The sequence below is a fragment of the Python bivittatus genome, unplaced genomic scaffold, assembly GCF_059951505.1.
Source record: "Python bivittatus isolate LINGU-HERP-01145 unplaced genomic scaffold, Pbiv_v1 ctg000020_np1212, whole genome shotgun sequence".
Lineage (NCBI taxonomy): Eukaryota > Metazoa > Chordata > Lepidosauria > Squamata > Pythonidae > Python > Python bivittatus.
The window spans coordinates 76,514,982-76,536,623 of NW_028277030.1; the positions used below are offsets into that span (position 1 = coordinate 76,514,982).

Below are 21,642 nucleotides of genomic sequence, written 5' to 3' on the forward strand. Positions count from 1 at the left end.
TGGAGTGAAAACTAGACCTCCTTAAAATTAAACCAAGTTGACCCTGAACTTAATCTTTTCCATCAGACATAGCATTGTCCTTCTGCAAAATTACTCCCACCAAATGCATTCTAAATTGCATAGAGATAAACCTCACTTCAGAGCACAAAGTGGTAATTTTGGCTAAAGATGGCTCATTTATCAAATGTCAGTGTACAATATTTTTGAGAGGTTTTGCATTTCAGGTCATAGGACTGCCTCCTTTTCCAGCCGCTCAGAATTTTGCCCAGTGAAAGTTTTGGAAGTGTAAAATCCTCCATCCAGATGTCTATGGTTGTTGCTGGTGTTATGTTGTTATGGTTAATTCAGTGACCAGTTAAATTCTTGTATCACTTCCAAGTTTGTTACAGAAGACGTTGGTATTAATGGTGTAGCAGAATCAGCACACTTGCTAATTTAAATGCACTGAAAACAGGCTATATGTCAGTAACTTAGCATTAATTTAATTTATTATCTTATATGTGCATGTAAATGTACACATTAGCTGTATTGTATTGTCCCCTTGACCTCATCAAAATACTTTTGTCCCTCTGTAACAAACTCCAAGGTACTTTTCAGTGAAGTTGGTAGACCTGCAGCTGGAAAGGAAAATCAGCATCTTCACAGCTTACATGAGAGTGAATTATTTTCTGCTTGTAAGCAATATGCTGTAAGCAACTGTAGATCCCAGTCTATATTTCCATTACACTTTGGCATTAGGAAGCACTTGTGGCATTCATTTTTTTAAATAATTTAAAAGTAATCATGAAATGTGGTGAATCAGCACTCTGGGTTATAGTGTTACCCCAGTAATTTAAATTATTTCAGCCAGTTGTCAGAACCACCAAATTAATTGGCATTTTAACATGAGTTGGTCTATAAATGGGAAAGCTACAGTGATGAGAACTGCAAAACAGAAACGGCAAAAATACAGCGAGGAAAAAAAGAAACTCCAGGTTGAAAACTGGCTTTAATTAACATGGGGAATGAATGCTTCTGCCTAGTTTTGTTAACTACTATAAGGTAGCAAGAAAGAGAGAAAAAAAGCAAAAGCACCAGCCTCTTGCCAAGCATACATTTTATTCCACAGCAAAGTGATGAGTGAAAGAAGGATTGTGAGGACTGAATGATAAAAAGAGAAAGAATTCTGATGTTCGAGGCTAGATTTTTTTGGTGGCCAAATTGTTCTTGCTGCATGCAGACAATTTCCTTGACAGAAGTGGGTCAGGATACTCCCACAATAACATTCACAGGGGAAGTGAAAAGGCAGCCAAACAGCGCTTGCGGCATGTGACGAGCCAGACCAATGTGCCTCCGAGCAGCTGAAGGAATATTTCTTCCTGGCAATTGTTCTCAGAGAAATGAAGGCCTCCTTTCAGAAGAATGTGAAGCTTGTCGCAGCAACTTGATGCTGTTTGTTGTGATCAAAACACTTTTGTGCATGGCGATGTGCTGTGAATTTCATGCCACATTCTAAGCCACATATTTCTCCCCTTATTTTTTGATAGGCCTTTAGTCTTTCAGTAGGTTAAAAGATTTATCATTGATTGGGTATTACTGTTGTTTCAAAGAGGGCCAAAAAGTCCATGCCATGTTGGATATTCTGTCCAGTTCCAGAGAGACGGAATAATAACAAATAAGGAGACTTGGCTTTCATTGGCATTAATGTCAATAGGTGAGTAGAAGTGCGTGGGATTAATGGGTTATGGAGTATTAAAAGGATAGAGACCCAGGAAGAAGAGCGTCTCATTCATTGACAATCCCCCCATCCCCCAGTAAGAAATCATTAGCCGATACTACCTCTTTTACGCTTTTTCTCTCTGTATGGATTTCCATCATGGAAGTGTATTTAATTGTATTATAATCATGCATTAACTACTTTCCCTTCTGTACACGCAAATAAACCTGTAGGTGGAATTATCACATATTACTACTTATGTGCGAATTCTTTGAAATTTATAAGAGATCTGTTAGGAAAACAGTGAGAGCAAAGAGATGGTTCCTTTTCCATTTGCATTAAAAAAAATGTAGCTCTGATCTTCAAGCAAGATTGGGAAGAAACTCTCAAACATATTTTAGAACAATAGAGACAGGAACAGAATGACACCTTTCTCCTAGAGAAAGAGGGGGTCTTCCTGCAAACTGCTATATTTTCTCCAAACTACTTTGTTGCCTATAAGAAATGGAAGGTCATAGCTTGAGCTTGTCCGGAGTTGTAACAAAGACCAAAACAGAAAATAAGAAATATATATACAGAAAAACTTTAAAACAAATAAATAAAAAAGCCAGATGACTGTGGTTTTTTTCTCCCTCTTTCTCATTTCTGGGTTTTGGGTAATCTTGACCAACAAGAAACTCAACAGTGTCATATTTCATGAAACCAGGTTCATCAGGTGAAGAAAATGCCAGAAAAGCATCAGCTGAAGCAGAATGTTTGAACAGGGCAGGATAGGGCTTACCTAGGAAGGATAGCTCAGCATGCATTAGAGCCTGAGGTTCATGAAGACCAAATGCACTTGCTTCCCTTCGGCCAGTTTTTCATAAGAGTATCATACAGAAATCTACATTCTTAATTCTTAATATGAGCAGAGCCCCATCAAAAGACTAAAGTCCTCTTCCGCCTTCCAGTCATAAAAAATGCATGTCCAGCCCCTGCAGAGTTTGTACCCATAACCTAGCAGCATCATTCTTGGTGCTAAGGAAAACATACGCTGACACCCTGGTTCTTCATTGTGGCCTGTCTCTGTGATGCCCATGATGGCTGATACACTTGCACAGAACCCCTTTCAGAACTGTTTAAAGTTTGAAGAGCTGGGTGGTGGGAGCCCTGCTTTCTGTTAGTTCTGGATGACTAGGTCCAGCTCCTGCCAAAGCCCTTCAATATGTATTGGAATTAAAACATTTGTTCTTCAGCTGATAGGTCTTCTGTTTTTGTTTTAATGTTTATTCCTTTAATTCTCTTTATTCTCCAAAACTCCTTAAAGGTATTCATCAGGAAACTTTGTCCTCCTATTGCAAGGCTCCTGCCTTTTGCCCTATGGTTCTAAAGACCACATTTCACAGGTGGCAACCTTGCTGTCCCTCTGTCTTTTTTGTTTTTATGAAAGTCACTCAATAGATACTTGTAAGCACTGCCAGCCTTTTATTGAGCAGGCTTAGCACAACTGCTCTTCTAATTTGCAAACCACTCTCTGAAAGCAAGCTTGAAGGATGGCAGGCTCCAGAGCCATTGTAGCTCCCCCATTTTCTTCCAGACTTCCTTCCATGACCCCAAAATTTTCTGACAGCTTTCTTGTCTCTTTGAGAGATCAATCAAATTCTCTACTACCCAGAGAGAATTCCTTGGTTTGCAGTTATTCAGCAATAAAGAAACTATTAAAGATTCAGTCTTCTAAGAATCCTGCCCCATCTAATTCCAGCCAGGACAAAAAGAAAATGAAAGGTAAAGACCATGTTGTCTTCCCAGTGCCAGCTCCAGCAGCCTCATGTTCAGCTCCATAATTGCTTTCTCCAACTCTGCTGTCTTTGGTCCCACAACTGATTCATTCCCTAATTGTCTAGTCCTCACCAGTTTCTCTTCAAGCATCGGAGTATCTCAGAAGGGGAGATACAGGGCTAACCCCCACTGAGATCTACTCTAGCCTGCCCTCTTATCCATTGGAATAATCCAAACCAAGACCTTTCCCTTGGTCTGTCTTGAGATCGCTGAGATTGTAGTTGGCATCCCATGCCCATTTCATTTCCAAAGAGCATCTTTCTGATTTCAGCTGCTTCAATATCATCTTGTTTATGGTTCATTCTGATAGCCTTGCACAGAACCCTTTTCAGAACCATTTAGGGTTTACAGAGCTGTATGGTGGGAGACCTGCTTTCTGCTTTCTGATGCACTCTATTACTCTATTTCATCCATTGGGGATACTGTTGCCTTCCAAGCTGACCTGACTTCTTCTACAATCCATCAGGGAAGGGTCTTCCACCCAGACTTTGATCTCCTGTGCATTAAATCTTTAAATATCTCTTCCATCCAGATCTTAATTCTTCTCTAGGACAAAGTAGAGCAAATTATGATGGCTTCTTGGAAGCCTTCCACAAGGCCTTCCTATGCAGCTAAATGAACATTCTTTGAGGACTTCTCCCAAAAATAGCACTTTAATCCCTTGAAATATGAAGTCCCTCACATTTTGGCTTTTCTGTTGCAATTGAAACTGTGAAGTTTGGCTGTCTCTTTGGTAAAGGTACAGTATATCTTGTGGCCATGTTGTTGTTGTTTTTCCCCAGCCTGCAAGTGAAACATTTAATCCAAGGCCTAGTGAATCTTTATTTTCCAGCATCCCTGCCACTTCCAGCCTGGGACCTCTCTCTGGTTCTCTAAAAACCCCTTTGAGGCTATTGCTATCATCGCAGCTTACCTCCTCTCATGGTAGGTGGCCTTTCTGATAGCCAGAATATTGTCTTGGCATACTGCATGCCTTACAAACAGGTCCTCCCTCCCCACCCCAAGAAATTCTTCACCCTGTTACTTCCTTTCTTCCAAACACAATCTTGACTTTCCCTTTGAATCAAGAGATTATCTAATGTGGCTTTGCAAAGGTGCAGTACCTGTGTGTAGTTCAGTTCAACTTTATTGATTTAGTCTATTGACCATATCAAGTATAAAGGAAATAAGATAAAATAAAATAAATGCCATTGTAAACATACAAGTAAGAATTAATAAAAATATAAATATAACTAGAACTATGATACAAGTTCATGTCAAGCCATCAGCCCTGCAGTCAACACCAGTCTGATCTGCCTTTGATATAAAAAGTGCAGTCTTACTGGTGATACGTAGGTTCTTGCCCTGTAAAAAAGTAGGAAAGTTTCTGCTGGCTGCTCCAGTATTTTTTATTTTTTAAATATAAATCTAAATGGTCAGTCCTTTCTACTGAATATAATCTACAATCAAACAGGATATGTGCAGTATCTTCAATAGCTGGGGTGCCACAAATATGTATGATATGAAAGATCATAATTTGCATCTCACACAGCATCTTGCCATATCAGCTTCAGCATTATGCTATGAATATGATCTCTTGTTAACTTTTTTTTTTTTGTAATTCCCAGTATGTGGTGAATGAAAGATGGAGATTTTGTCAGTCTTTCTTCCAATCAGGGCCTGAAATTTTATTTTTCATTAGTATTAGAAGCAATTGTATAGATCCTTTCTAAAGCTGTAGTCTCTAATATGTCTCTTATCTCCTTTTTGGCCTACCCTGTGCTATCATTTTTTAGCCACAATTTATTGCTTTTTCCATTCCTTTACTGTGAGCTAAAGGTTTGTGATTTCCTTTCCAGCTTTTCATATGCTAGCTTGAAGAAGATTGTTCCTTTTTCTTGGAGGAAATTACCATTCTGTTTCTGCATCCTGTTGCCTCAGTGAAGGGACTTTTCCAGTTCTTGAGTAGACTGGAAATTTAAATAAGACCTCACAATATTCCTGGAAAAATGTTGGATGCAGTAAAACCCACAGAAGATAACAACTTTTAACCAATGATCAGGGAGCAATGAAAGAATAGATATACTGTGAGGGTAGAATTTCAGAATCTAAGAGGTTTTTTTAATGAGGACTCTGAGGCCCTCCAATCAACTACATGTAAAATTTTGCTGATAGTCTGCAAGTCACACAGAGATTCTGGTCTAATTTATGTGGGTCCTTGCTCTAAAGCAAGTGCAGTTAACATTGCCATGTCTATATTGCTTGTAATGGGAGAAAGAAGGCAAAACAAGAGAAGTGGCATGTTTGTAACTGCTGAGAAGACGTTGACCCCAGAGCCATTGCTATGGAGACACAATGACAAGATAGTTGAATGGAACTTCTCTGTTTTCCATCTTTCTCACATGGATGCTAGCAGAGTCATACAAATCTCTATAGGAACCTTAAAGACCCATTTTCCTCATAATGTCTTTCATCTGTGAGTAAATTATCTTGTTGTCACACAGAAGAGTATCATCTCAGTAATTTAGTTACTGGGCATTGTGTAATGCAGGCAGATAAACAAAGCGCTGTCAAAGGAAGGTAGCAAAGGGCTTTTGTACTGAGGTGTTCATGGGGCCCCAAATGTAAGTTACACTGAAACAGGCCAGGCTATCTGTTGCAATTGGCTTGTAAGTAGTCAGTGGGATGGGAGTGCAGAGTATAATTCATGTTTAATTCTTTTTAATGGCTTTTTGATTTTTAGGACTACATTAGGCTAATATGCATTTCTCTTCAGGAAATGAGAATTGGATATATTTTATACCATGTCTGCATTTATTATTTATAATAGCAAAATAAAAAATAAATTGGGATAATCTCAGTATTAGTTTCCCTTTATATTGTTGGGGAAAGTGATGGTTTTTCAGAAACTACAATTTTGTTTATGCACATTTGTAAGAATGATACACTGTTTCTAGAGGTGGAGCTGTGTTATCTGTTGGAACAAAGCAACAGTCTTTTGGCACCTTAACGCTTCCTCCTTAATATATAATTTTTATGAACTATACAGCCAATTTCTCCAGACACAGGAGTATTGTTTTACATCATAGAGTTGTAATGAATGCATTGTCAAAAGTTTTGCATATTTTAAATGACATCGATGTCCTTCCATAAGCAGGGTTTAATAGTAAACAAATATTCTTTCACATAATCTACATTGGCTATCTATCCTTTTTTTTCTCCTGATGCAAACCACTGTCTATAGAGTCCTTTTAGTATGTGCCTTGGAGTGCATTTCATTTGGAAGCTGGCTAATGAAGTTGTACATAAGAGCGGAGCAAACCAAAGGGCCAAAGCTATGGAGTAATGGCATTTGGCTGCTTTTCAGACATGCAGCGCCAGAACTACTGCCAAGTATGACTGCATCATTAAGTTTCAGAGCGAGTTGTCAGCCTGTGAATGGAAGAACACAAATCATGTCCCATATACGTTCATGAAGAAGATGCAGGTTCTACACAGAACAGCGTAATTGTCAAATCAAACAAGAAGGCCATTCTTGGGGATCATAAATTTTTCTTCTCATATATTTAAGAAGTCTAATTCTTCATCATTCTCAGCTCAGCTCAGATTGGAAACAAGATCCTTATTTTATAGAATGCAGACTGCTTTTTCCCCTCCTCTTAGTACCAAATATATCCTAACATAATTGTCAAACTACTGAGAATGATTTCTTTGGTAGTCCACCAGTTACAACACGGCTGTAGAGCTATATATGCCTGGATAATGATTCAGAATTGTTCTGGAGTTCATGAGAGCAATTCTCTGCTAATTATTAAAGCAGGTGCTTCCAGGTGAACCTGAAAAAAGATACAGCTGCTTTAAGGAATTGACTCATTTAAAGCAACTCTTAAGCTGCAGCATCGTTTTTCAAGCTCACCAGAGCACTGAAAAGGGATATAGCATCCTTAATTGGTAGCAGAGTGTGCTGTGTGCTTCAGGTTGAGAGACACATACTTGGCTTTCAGTTAGTGTGCCTGGAGGCTAACCTCGAAAAACTAAAACTTAGGGGAAATATTAAATTAGATCTAATGCATAATTAAGTAATATATAATTACATTTATTTTATTCATTAGATTTATATCTTGCTTTTCCTCCAGAAATTCAAGGTGGTATAAATAAATAACACTTCCCCTTCCAATTTCCTCCCACAACAACAACCCCATGAGACGACTGGCTCAAAGTCATGTTCTCTGGTGGGCTTTCATGGCTGAGTCTAATACATTAAATACAATTAACATGCTTATTCTCCATGTATTTGATACTGTCTGCTTTCTGTCATGATAAAATTATAATTTAGCAGCATTTCTGAGGCTGCTTTCTGAAGGCTTTGGGGGCTTCTAATTTTATACCCCTGAACTAGACTTTGTGCATAATTCCATTCTGAAATATTCTCTTTCTCTCCTGCTCTTCTTTAAAGTTAAAACACTCTCAGGAGGCTATGTGTTTAAATGGATGGCAGAAAGGAAAAATAACTTGCATCAATCTGTTTTTTTTTTTTTTTTGGTAAGCTACTCAAGGTACTGAATACTCGGAAAAGGGGGAAAAAAACCTTTATTAAGATTTTGAGTCCAGAAGTTTTGGGATTGTCTATTAACTTTTCCAGGCCTCTTCCCCCCGCCCCCCCCCCCCCATTCTCAAAAGGCCAACTCACTGTTCCTTTATATGTACTTACAAATACATTTTGAGATATGTGTATTATATTTTTTCACTCCTAGTAAAACAAGCAAACAAGCCAACCGAGTCTGCATAATTCCTGGAAATGGTTCACATACTCTTTTTCATAATAATAAGATATCACTACGTTTATAAATTGTGCAAATAGTCTTGTGCTATGCTTTGTGGACATGTTTTCTGTTTAGATTCTTTCTCTTGCCTGTGGCGCCATTTTTATAGTAGTTTATGTAGTTATGAGTATACCTGTGTAACTGGAAAAGCTGGGCACGGTGATTTTTATGTGTTTGAAAGAGACACACTTCTAAGAGAAAGAAAAGCAGAGCATTTGTGAGTGACTGAAGTGTGTTTCTTTGTCAAGAATAAAAAGACAAATCCCAACAGACATGCTTACCTGAAAATGCAAAATGAAGGCAGAGACCTGTTGACATGAGATAATTTTGCAGAGATGGATAAGAAATTAAACAGTATAAAGACCTACAAGATACCTCCCTAGGCTTTGTGCCACTTTATACTGTACGACTGTAAAGAGGTCGAAATCTATAGCAGGAGCTGGCAAGCCTTTCCAAGTTCAGGCACTTTAAACAAATGAAGGAAGGGCTAAAATCTTTCTAGGGGTGTGTGCGTATATACACATACGCACACATATATACACACATACCAATATCCTTCATACATACACATGCACATACTCACATACTCAAGTTCAAAAGCAAACGCAAAATGCTTCCACTCACTTCAGCTGCTCATAAAAAGGATCCTGCTTTGAAACAGCTGAAGAAGCTGGAAGCCAAAACAGTTTGCTCTTAAGCTTTTATCTTTCTGTTCTGTTAGTCACTCTAATAAATATATTAAGTCATTAACTGCATTCTTCTAGGATCCTGTACAAACTTGACTGAAATCCTGCTGGATGGTTTAGAAATTGTTATTAGATCTGTGCTTCAGAAGACAGAAAGAGAGAGAGAGAGAGAGATGCCCTGTATTTCTTTGAGCTCCTTTTGAAAAATCAGACCCTGGCTGCTAGTGCTGTGAACCCACCCAAGCTATCAATTTTCTTTTTACAAGCTGTTGTCCCGAGTGTAAACTGCATCCATCAGGAAGCTAGCGATGGCCTTCTTCCAGCGTGCACCTGGTGCAAACCCAGATCTGGAATTGGTTGTGTCAATTGGCTGCCTGGCTGGTGCCGATTAAATTTCTAATCAGACTAAAGAAGAAAGATGATTTGCCATGTCCAAGCACCACAGTTACTGCCTCTGCTTGGATGAGTTTACTGAATCAGAATTTAGTTTCATGCTATCGTTTTCCCTTTCATGATGTCCCTGCAAATTGATGATTATGTTTTTCATGCTTATAAACAGTTGGCCTCTAATCATTTGGATCATTGACAGTAACAGTGACTGGTCTAAAACAAAGCACAATTTAATTTCTTCTTGGAGCTTTTCAGAGGTGATCAAAGACTATGCGCTGCCCTCCACCGCTAATCTTTAAAACTGCACACAGGGTGGTTTGCAAACTCAAGCCATAGATCAAAGTGTAATTCAGCTTCAGTGTGTATGTGAAGTGAAATGTCCATCTTGTTTTCTGGAGATATGACACAATTGTTATCCAGTCTGTTTGCTTTTAATCATAAAAAACATAATGCGAAGCTGTAGCAGCAAAAGCAATACTGCTTTAGAATGAAGACATGGTCCTGTTGTCCTGTGCGGAATGCATTCTGTTTGATTTGTCCACATAGTTTTTCTACACAACTGATGGTTACTTTTTGTAAATTGATGGAAGGAAAAATGGGAGGTTTAAGCTTACTTATGAATTGCAATTTAAATCTAATTAGCCTAATAATGGCAGAGGATCCTTCTGGACTATTTATCTCCATCGACTTGCTTACAAATAAATAAGAGTAATGAGGGATGTCATGAGAGGTACCTATCAAAGTATGACATGGGAAAGGGTCCTGTCTCTTTAATAAAGGCAGATTGAGCACAAAAGAGAGAAAAACAGAAAAAGGAGATCTTGGTCAGACAGCTAAATGATTCAGCTCAGGAACCTTGTGATTTATCTCTCTCATGTAACACATTCACATTGCCTGGTGCATAGTTGGAAATGTGAATGGTCCCCCAGCTTTGTGTACTGGAATTACACATGTAAAATGGTGTTTTCCTAAGAAGTGTTTTCTCTCTTTCCTGTAGCAGACAGTTGAGGGAGGGGGAAGAGTTGAAGACTTCCTTCAGCCCATTTCCCCTTCTGACCCCATAACTTTAATTCTTTTGTCCTCCATAACATATTTTTGTGCATCAGTCACAAGAAGATTGTTTCAGAGCATTCACAGTAGAGCTGAGCTCATGCCATTGTACGCGTATGGAGCTGGAGCTGGGATGCTCTTTCTTCCTCCTGGCTTCATAGACAAAAAGAGGGGAAGGGGATATGCTATTCCACAAATCTTCATTAATTGTAAGCCACCCAGCTTTCATGGGGCAGAAGATGTTTGCCACAATTAGCACTATCTCTTTCTCTTTTGTATTTTAGGTTCTCTCTTCATAAATCAAGTTCTGAAGAAAGTGCAGTTGGTCAGTATGCTTCCTCTTATTTGGGGGGCTTTGCTTTGGGAAAGCCGTAACCAAACGTATCCAAATTCATGATTCTCAGAACACACACAACAAGTTCATCTGTTCTGCTACTTATACTTTTCCCTCCAAAATCCTCTTTAAGCTTTTAAATAGCATTTCCTTATGTATATGATCAATACTGTTGAGTCATACTAAGTCCATAAGAGTATGGGGTGATATTATTTAATTGTTGAACATATTCTGCTTTTCTCTCAGTTACGATGCCAGCCATCCTTTTCCACACCCTCGGCTTTTTTTTTTTTTTTTTAAAGGAAAGATCTTCCCTAATTGAAACCAAATGTTTTGGAGCCTTCTGGTTTCTTTTTAACTCTGTATTTGTTTTTATTTTATTTATTAAGAAGAGCAGAAAGTGAGCCTTAACCAAATGTTGGGCATCACTAGTTTATAAATGAAATTTCAAAATAGTAAACAGAAAGCAAAAGAATATTGTGGACTTTTAGTCTGGATTTTAATTAATGGTTCAAAACCATTAGAATTTACAAAAATAACTACAGAGATATAGCTTCATTTTAAAAAAAATTACTTATTTATTCCAAACATTCTAATAGCCTTCCTTATTCAAATATAATAAATATTTATGACAGCTCATTTAAAACTGATGTTTTTGAAGCTGAATGATGATAGCGGTTTTCTTTTTTTTATTGAGTGCATATATTTAAAATCTGTAGGTAAAGTAGATTGGAAAAAGAAGAATAAATACTTCTGGCAAAACTTCCGAAAGAATCAGAAGGGACTAATGAGACAGTCTTCAAAAGGTAAAAAATTTAATGAAGTTCTTTTTTTATTATTAAGTTGGGAAAGAAGTTTTATATAGCTATTGGGCCCTTAAGCAGGATTTATGTACTCAGCTTTAATCTTTAGTAAGGATGGTCATAATTATTTTATAATACTCTGTGTTCAATGAGTTCCAAAGTATTAGAAAACTGGATTATCTACTGTCACCTATTAACTCTGAACAAAGCTTCAGATTTTTCTTTAATCTCTTAGAACAATTATATGTTGAGTTCATTGTGGCATAAGTTTCTTAAAAACTCAAATAAAGATGTTGATATGTAAATAAGTGGGAAATTAAATAGCATGATCAAACATGGTCAGTTCACTGGGAAAATCATGCCTTGTGCTTGACTTATATTTGTTTTGTTTTGAAATACCTTTATTTTTTCATCTTTCCTATTTATCTCCAGGGGAAGATGTTGGTTACGTGGCAAGTGAAATCACAATGAGTGACGAGGAGCGGATCCAGTTAATGATGATGGTCAAAGAGAAGATGATTACTATTGAGGAAGCTCTTGCAAGGGTATATAATGCAAATACATTATGTATGCTAGGGACAAACAATAGGACTGATTACATCAGTGAATTACAGAACCTTGTGCATAGCATCCATAATTATGAGAATCAAACAAATACAAGTTTGATTTCATGGATCAGGTAGACATTTCTCCTGGTCAGACATCCTCTCCAACCAGGACCAGAATCCTGAATGAAAGCATTTCTGATGTAATGGCCTTAATGGATTTTTTAAAAAACTGAAAACATTTCTATTGTTTGATGTTAATCTGAACTGTAAAGTGATATATATTACATTTATACAAATAATCAATTGTATTACATCTTAACAAAGGATAAAATTAGCTACCTCAGCGACCAGACTATTTTCAGCTCTGCAATAAACGTACAGTATATGGCTAAAATTCCTATTCATGTAAAACTGATTCTCCATTGAGGACTAATTTTCCACATTGGGGTGTGTATGTGTGTGTGTGTGTGCAATCTCTACTATAATAAAATAGTTTCAGATTATAGCACTGATAATCTTAATTTCAAAATCATACATACACACATTTGTTTTGGGGTGTGTAATTTTTTTCTATACAGTCTAAGGAACAAAGGTATTGTCACAATAGTGTTTTCCATTGGTAATAATAGAGCTTTAATTCCTCCAATAATTATTTGCTTGTAAAAAAAGAATTAAACTGAATAAATATACTTTTAGCAAGTGAGAAAATCCATGGCTCTTTGTTTTATTTTCATTTCAGCTTAAGGAATATGAAGCTCAGCATCGGCAGCCAGGAAACATGGACGCATCTGAATGGTCTGATAGTCCTTACCCAACTTTCGATGTTTCTTCCAATTGCAATGTAAGTCTGTATGATGCTACTAAGAACATGGTTGCTGTAGACTTATAAAGACTTACGGTAGTTGAACGTTGCTAGAGGAATGGAAACTAAAGAAGAGCTTCAAATTAGAGATGTAAAAGATAAATTCCGCTAGGATTGGATGTTGGGTTTTTACCTCAGAGAAGTTTGTGGTAGAACTGGACATGAGCAAAAGCCAGCTAGCTCTCATCCATCTTTCCAAAGACCCTCCAGAGGGGCTGGGAAATTGTACTTATTTTTAAAGGTGGCCAAATATCTTTCCAGGCTTCTTTTTTTAACGTCAAAGGGTCTTTTTCGTTTTACTCCAGCTCTTCTTGAAAGGAAGGTCATCTGTAGTAGTAAAACTCCTATTGTATAGTTTCTAAAATATAATGCTGATGTGAGCTATTTCTGCAAAGTGATTTTGTAGCTGCTGGACAGATTCACATAAGTACAGGTGAGCACTTATAAAAAAAGAAAAGAAAGCTGCTGTTGACACATGATATGCTGAAAGGACTTAATTAATATCGAACTTGCTCCTTCCTCTTCACCTTCTGTCATTTACAGTTTTTCTCATGGCAAATTGAGATGTTTGATCCCTTGCTGAGCTAAAATTCAAAAACAGTTAGCAAGAGACAGGGACCCATCACCTCTATGTCTATAGTGAAGCTGCTCTTTGTTGTTACTATACTGTTAATTATGGGCTCAGTTTAGACAGTTCCATCTCTGGCCTTCTGGAACATGCGAAGCTGGCAACTAGATTGAATTTAGGCAGATTTATTTCACTATTCTGATGGCTGTGTGTCCAGTTCATAGTTTAGGAAACTTTTTCGTAGGTTTTCTAGTGAGTGCTCTCTAAGAGGAGGTAGGATGTTTCAGGGTGTAATTCAGGCTGACTTTTTATAAATATTTTGTTGTACTTCGTTTAAGTTTGCACATAGTGCTAACTCATGATTAATTTAATCATGACTAGTTCAGTAAACTACCGTTGATTGCATTTGTACATGTTAAGCCATAAACCATGGTTTACCAATCAATGATTAGGTTCACATAACATGCCAAGACAAAACAAAGCAAATTGCCTTATGATTTAGCATAAAGCATGAGCCCAGTCTTGCTTTTCAAGGACATACTTAAGGGATCATAGAATAAGAATTAGAAGGAATTTAAAAACCAATGAAATAATTTATCTCTAACGACCTAGTGACCTACTTTACTTCCAGAAATCAATGAATCCAGTCTACTGCTCCAGAATCAATGTCCACAACAAAAGAACAAATCATACCTTTCAGAAAGGGTCATGAAAAGCAAATTAAATGGCAGAAATTCCCCAAATCTCTCAACAGTGTGATCTGAAAGCAAAACATCCAATTCAAAACATGTTGATTCAGTAATAAACCCTTCAATGATTCTCCAGTACAGTGGCCAAACAGACAGCAACAAGTACGTTCACTCTATCCAGCATCTGGATAGATATGAAATAGCAGAGACATGAATAAACAAAAAAGCCCAAGTTCATATACAGGTGAAAGGGATGTCACACCTCCAACCTAAAAGTCTGAAAATCTTCCTTGGAATCCAAAGAATGTAAAGACAGGAAGTATTCCAATTTATTTCAAAGACTGTCATCCCACATTGTCAGCCAAAGTGGAGCTGGTGTTCTAATTATAATTAATGATAATATAGTACTGTCAGTGTGCGGTGACATGTTATGAGTAACAAGAAAACAGGTCCCTCACTGAGGAAACTATCATCTAAAATTTGACACAGAAACAAATTCAGCACAGATGAGATGAGGGGGAGTGAGAAAGATGGAAGGGAAGCAAGATTACAATGATAATGTCATTGGTTCAATATATTGTCATTTTAGCTTTTCAATGGTTCACTCTGCTTGTGACTTGTGAAGCTTCTAATAAGATTACAAGTTATTAGTCAAGTAATATCTGCAAATAAAAATATAAATATAATTAAATAGCATAGGCAAGGAAAACCTTTACTAAAATGTAACACCATAAAAAGCAGATTAGCATCAAAATGTTTTGATGATCCTTCTAAAAGACAATAAATAGGTATCTTTATATATAGAATTGTTTTTACCTATACATAAATTTGTCTTAGTGAAATAAGTAGCCTTAAGGCAATTCACAAACTAATGTGAATTATGTAATTCTAACATTAGCTTCAGCTTTAAAATTCATCTTCTTTTTAATCTCACTGTCCCTGTCAAAAAGTAATGCATTTTTCCTCCTGTTATTGCCAGCTTTTAAATATGTTTTAAATAAATTAATATAGGATTGCTTCTCTCTTATCCTTCTTAGCTACATTAGTTCTTTCATTTCTCTTCCTCTCTCTCTCCATGTCCATTGCCTACAGAAGAGTCCATAGCTGGTATCTTCTAAAGTTTCCATCTTGGCTGAGAATTCTAGGAATTGCAATCCCAAAAATCTCTTCATTAGGGAAAGTGAGAGTAGTATAAGGCAGCATGGTATGATTGAGTAGCTAAGTAGTATATAAAACCTAAAAAAAGAATTAAGTACACATTCAACAAGAAACTTAATCTGCTTTTGCTTGGGGGATGGGGGGAAGAAAATCTAATTTTTTGCTCCATTCCTACACTCAAAGAGAAAACTTAACTTGTATAGTATTTAAGTACTTTTTCCCACATCTGTGATTAAATGAATAAACGTATGAGAAGTCTTCTCCAACCTGGTGCCTTCCAGATGTGCTGGATTACAAATCCTATCATTTGCTCAGCTAGGGCAACAGAGAATTAGGTTAGAGAAAGCTGGATAATGGTAGATACATTCTTCTCCTCCTAGGGGGCTTATGAAAAGCTTTAAGATGGTTCAGAGTGCTAGTTTGCATTAGGCAGTGCAACCCACGGAGCTCCTCATCACAGTGCAAAGTTATGGCCAATATCCAAAGCTAGCATGCAGGAACCAAATGTCCCTCTGACAGTGCATTTTGTTGTCATGCTTGATACTGTGCCATCAGATGAAAATAGGATAATAGATTCTTACCAATGAGGTTTAAATGGAATTGGAAGTTAATAATATGTTCAGCTTAATTGAGCTCCAGTTCTAAGGACGCTGGACAGAACAGAGCTTCATTAACACTGTTTTTCTACTGTCTTGCCCTGTAGTTCCTTTCTCATTCCCTGCATGTGACAACTTTCAAATTCTCATTTTATATTCAGTGGGAAAATCAAGGCTTAACAAGTTCCCATGAAATAGCCAGCAGGGGATGCTGCAGAAGTAATGAATTTCTTGGACTCTGCCTCATCACACATCCACATACAAGCCAAAATTAAACTCTCCTCATCTTCAAATATGTGAATTTCATTGCTCCATAGGGAGGAAAAAAATACTGTTTTTCAGTATTTCCAAACTTGGTACTTTCTAGTTGGGCTTTCCTAGGGTGCCTGGAGTTGATGAGAACTATAGTCCAAGCCATTGGAAGAGCATCAGGGTGGGCAACATAGAATGGAGGATTTTCAATGAGGTTTCATCTGTTAGTTGCCAAGCATGTGTTATTTCTTTTTTGTTACTTCTTAGGGTAATTTCACTCTTTAACTTCTTGAAAAGGTTTTTTTAAAAAAAGAAATAAAAGAATGGCTGTGTTATACAACTTGTAACAGAGTCTTAACCTTATGACTTTTAGATATTGATCAGTCAAATGTGCATACATCACCTGTGCAGTAGTCTTAGATCATATTTACCCCACACAGTTCAAATATGAACTGATTAAATAGAATCCCAGAGGTTGATTTATTTAGAAAAAAACTGCTGTCTTCATACAGTGCCTCCTGCCAAAGACTTCTAAGATGGTAAGTATGCTAGAATGTTTCTGGGGCTCCTGGTACAGATATAGATTTATGCAGATAGTCTAATGAAGGGCAGCAAGTCTCATACTTTGCGGATTATTTTGACTTAAGCAGTTTTCACAGTCACTTGCCCATTTCTATGCTGCTTGAGGCTGATGGGATTGAAATCAAAATATCTGAAAGACATCAGAGTTGCTTGATCTTACTAGATTAAACATATCTTTTGTTTGATCCAGAAACATTGCTCTTAAATTCCCACTTAAATTAAATTAACTAGGTTAATTACACCATTTATTTTTGCATTTCAAGTTATACAACACTTTGTACAAAAAGGGAACTAGGTTTCTATAATAGTAGAGAACTCTGTAGTTTTTGTGTGTACATACACACACATACAGTAGACATCAAAATTAAGAAGGGACTTATTTGGTAAATGCTTTTTAAATGAGTGACAGGAGTCAACCTGTCACCTATTTACAAAGTCCACTATTGAGTCAGACCCTCCTGGGAAGACACTGAAATTATAATATTTTTCCATCATGAATATCTGAAAGAAACTTCCTATTCGTTTTATTAGGCACATTGTTACTAGTTAATATTCAGTGTGCTTCTTGCTAAAGTGGCCATTGGCGCGTGCTTGTTCATTAGATGCCGTGTAGAATGACACCCAGTATAGAACTGTTGAAAATTGATTGAAGAAGCTCTATTATTCTTTAAATGCTATGGAAATCTCCATATTCTGTGTGAAGTGGGTGTTCTCTCATTTCTCCAGCACCCTGGAAAGTTGATGCAAGTTAGCAAGGTAACTATAGTTGGATTTATTTTGCCAATTATATAATTTGAAGCGAGACTCAAATACTGTAAAACTAATAAAGAAATGCTATTATTTTTCAGAAAGTTATGGCTACTCAATGGCTTGGACAGGTTTTTTTTTTAAGGCATCTTAGCAAATATATCTAATTTAAAGGAACATTACTCAAGACCTCCACAAAGCTGATGAATGCAAAGATGATCAGTTTAGTTATCTGTACTTGCTCTTATTTCTTGAAATGTGACATAGTGGATTATGGCCCAAAAAAACTAAATTCAAATCCATTCTCAACTGTGGAAGACCACTGGATGACTTTGGGCCCATCCTGCCTCAAGGATCCTTATGAGGATTAAACTGGAGGAGGAATGACTGCATCCACAACCCTGAGCTCCTGGAAGAAAGGCGAGATATAAAGCTAACAAAATAAACTGAAGTTAAATTCAGTTTTCTGACATCACCACTCTGACCAAAGCATGATAAATAAAACAAACCAGGAAAGAATAGCCTTAAACAGCAATAGATCCTGGCATGGTGTTTCACAACCTTGGCAACTTCCATGGCCATGCTGGCTGTGACATTCTGGGAGCTGAAGTCCACATACCTGGAAATTGTCATGGTTGGAATGCATGCCCTAGCTGATTATACGATGAAAACTAAATGCTCATAAAAGCTTCCAGAACAGGTTTGCTCTCTTATGAGTACTAAGAGGATGTAGCCTTTTAGCCTGTCATAACTATTGACCACTTTGGGCAACAGCAGGTAGTTGTTAATAAGTAGTTCAGTTCAAACAAGGCACGTGGTACAGGATGGATCAGAATGGCTGTTGGTGCATATTGGCTATCATAACTTAGGACAAAGTGTTGGTTTCAGGATGCAGGAACTATTTATAAGGTTTCTACCCTTCTCCACATACTGTAAGTCCCCTAGATGGCTCAGAGTACAAAATTGTAAAACAACTTATTAGAATAATAATATATGCAGACCAGTTGAAATAACACTTTCAAATCAGCAGCAAGACAAATCTACCAGGAAAAAATAAGAATGAGGAAGTCTTCAAAGCCCCAAGTCCTGTAAAGAATAGTAACGATATTAGACAGGTTTGTGGGACTGAACAGAGAACAGGGGGAGTTCTGATGAAGATCTCACAGGCCTATTGCTATCCAAGAAATTCACTTTTCAAACGTCCAGTTCCCAGCCATTGTAGTTTCTTAGAGTTGTTAAGCCTAAACTCTTTAGGGTTTACATAGTCAAAGCAAAGATAATGAAACTTGAAAGAAATGCAGACAGATGTAAAGATATATATTAATAAATAATAGAAATACAATAAATTTGCATATTCTAAGCTGGCATTCTCCCACTTAGGTCCTTCCAGATGTTTTGGGTTACAACAGCTCCCATCATCCCTGACCATTGATCATCCTGGCAGAGGCTGATAGGAATTGTAATTGGAAACATCTGGAAGAGATTCTTGTTTCTGAAAAAGAAACTTTAACAAAATAAAACTTTAACAAAGAATGTTAGTCATTCTTTGAGTAATGTTCGGTTTTGTGTGCAGGTCTGTCTGTGTGTCTGTCTTTCTATGAGAGTTTTCTGTTCCTTAGCATTCCAAACTCCTTTTGCAGTGGTGCAATCAAGTTTTATGAGTTCCTCTTCCTACTTCTCTCTTTCTCTACCCATTTTTCATTCACTGAAATTCCATTGACATTTATTAAGAAACTGGGGGGCCAGCAAGGGGTCAGCAAATCTCTGGTACAAAGAAACTGGGATTGTTTCCCATGTGCAACACACGCCTCTTCCTGTCTTTGTGGCAAATAGATTTGCTTACAGTCAGTAACTTCTACCTCTCTTGTGGAGGTGAGAATTATATGGGCAAAAAGCAGCCAATGTATTGTGTTTTAATTCCTTTCCCCCATTTTCTTCATATATGAAATGGCCATTAGTAAAACCAATGCTCTATCAGGCTGTGTGGCTCCCAAATCCAGGCATTTTGTGCGGAGGGTAAAGTCCAGTATTATTCATTTAAGTGAACAGTGGATCAGCCAAAAATTTAGAGTTATGCAGTTGAGAAGAGCAGCCCTCAAGGGAGAATTATTCAGAATAGAGCATTAGGCTTCTTAAATGCCAAAGCTGGTAAGTCATCAAGCCTGTCACATAATATTCAAAGGATGTATTTCCCTTGTTGCAAAGGGAAATGGAGAAAAAAAGAACAGGAAAGGCTCCTCTCTGTGGCTATATATGTCACAGGGCAGCACGCTGAGTTTTTCTGGTCCTTTCCCCTCCACTCCCTGACTTGATTTCTTTTTTGAAGATATGTGCCTCGCTCTATCAGCCATGTCTTTACCCTCTGATTAAAATTTAATTTTTTAGCTGCTTTCTGTTCCCTTCCAACAAGATGTAGGGATTGTGAAGTGTTTTTTTTTTTGCTTAAGTTTTTTTTTTTTAACAAACCACTTATCTAAGCAATTGAGAGATAGGGTTGGATAAAAAAAATCTAAAGATCTTAATGTCCCTGATGTCCATGCTGGTATGGTCACTGACCTTGAGCCAGACATCCTAGAGAGTGAAGTCAAGTGGGCCTTAGGAAGCATTACTAACAACAAAGCTAGTGGAGATGACAGTATTCCAGCTGAGTTATTTAAAATACTAAAAGATGATGCTGTTAAAGTGCTGCACTCAATATGCCAGCAAGTTTGGAAAACGCAACAGTGGCCACAGGATTGGAAAAGGTCAGTTTACGTTCCAATTCCAAAGAAGGGCAATGCCAAAGAATGCTCAAACTATCGCACAATTGCACTGATTTCACATGCTAGCAAGGTTATGCTCAAAATCCTACAAGCTAGGCTTCAGCAGTACGTGAACCGAGAACTACCGGATGTACAAGCTGGGTTTCGAAGAGGCAGAGGAACTAGAGATCAAATTGCCAACATTCGCTGGATCATGGAGAAAGCACGAGAGTTCCAGAAAAACAACTACTTCTGCTTCATTGACTATGCAAAAGCCTTCGATTGTGTGAATCACAACAAACTGTGGCAAATTCTTAAAGAGATGGGGGTACCAGACCACCTTACCTGTCTCCTAAGAAATCTGTATGTGGGCCAAGAAGCGACAGTTTAGAACCAGTCACGGAACGACCGATTGGTTCAAAATAGGGAAAGGAGTACGGCAAGGCTGTATACTGTCGCCCTGCTTATTTAACCTATATGCAGAGCACATCATGAGAAATGCCAGGCTGGAAGAATCACAAGCCGGAATTAAGATTGCAGGGAGAAACATCAACAACCTCAGATATGCAGATGATACCACCCTAATGGCAGAAAGCGAAGAAGAACTAAAGAGCCTCTTGATGAGGGTGAAAGAGGAGAGTGTGAAAGCTGGCTTGAAACTCAACATTAAAAAAACTAAGATCATGGCATCTGGACCCATCAATTCCTGGCAAATAGAAGGGGTAGAAATGGAAGCAGTAACAGACTTCATTTATTTGGGCTCCAAGATCACCGCAGACGGAGACTGCAGCCATGAAATTAAAAGACGCTTGCTCCTTGGGAGGAAAGCTATGGCAAACCAAGACAGCATATTAAAAAGCAGAGATATCACCTTGCCGACAAAGATCCGCATAGTCAAAGCTATGGTTTTTCCAGTAGTAATGTATGGCTGTGAGAGCTGGACCATAAAGAAGGCTGAGCGCCGAAGGATTGATGCCTTTGAACTATGGTGCTGGAGAAGACTCTTGAGAGTCCCCTGGACTCCTAGGAGGTCAAACCAGTCAATCTTAAAGGAAATCAACCCTGATTGCTCATTGGAAGGATTGATAATGAAGCTCAAGCTCAGATACTTTGGTCACCTAACACGAAGAGAGGACTCTTTGGAAAAGATCCTGATGCTGGGAAAGATTGAAGGCAAAAGGAGAAGAGGACGGGAGAGGATGAGATGGTTAGATAGCATCACTGAAGCAATGAGCATGAAAGTGAGCAAATTCAGGGAGGCAGTGAAGGACAGGAAGGCCTGGTGTGATATGGTTCATGGGGTCACAAAGAGTCGGACAC

General features: G+C 37.8%; 1 protein-coding gene across 4 annotated transcripts in view; it reads left to right on the plus strand.

The window, feature by feature from the left end:
* LOC103054560 (SAM and SH3 domain-containing protein 1) overlaps window positions 1-21,642 on the plus strand; it is a 604,492-nt gene that overhangs the window by 537,147 nt on the left and 45,703 nt on the right. For all 4 annotated transcript variants that reach the window (XM_088141819.1, XM_088141817.1, XM_088141828.1 and 1 more), the window contains exons 5-8: window positions 10,727-10,767; window positions 11,496-11,582; window positions 12,012-12,124; window positions 12,867-12,968. In XM_088141819.1, the coding sequence (XP_087997945.1) occupies window positions 10,727-10,767; window positions 11,496-11,582; window positions 12,012-12,124; window positions 12,867-12,968 (343 nt within the window). The remainder of the gene's footprint in view (window positions 1-10,726; window positions 10,768-11,495; window positions 11,583-12,011; window positions 12,125-12,866; window positions 12,969-21,642) is intronic.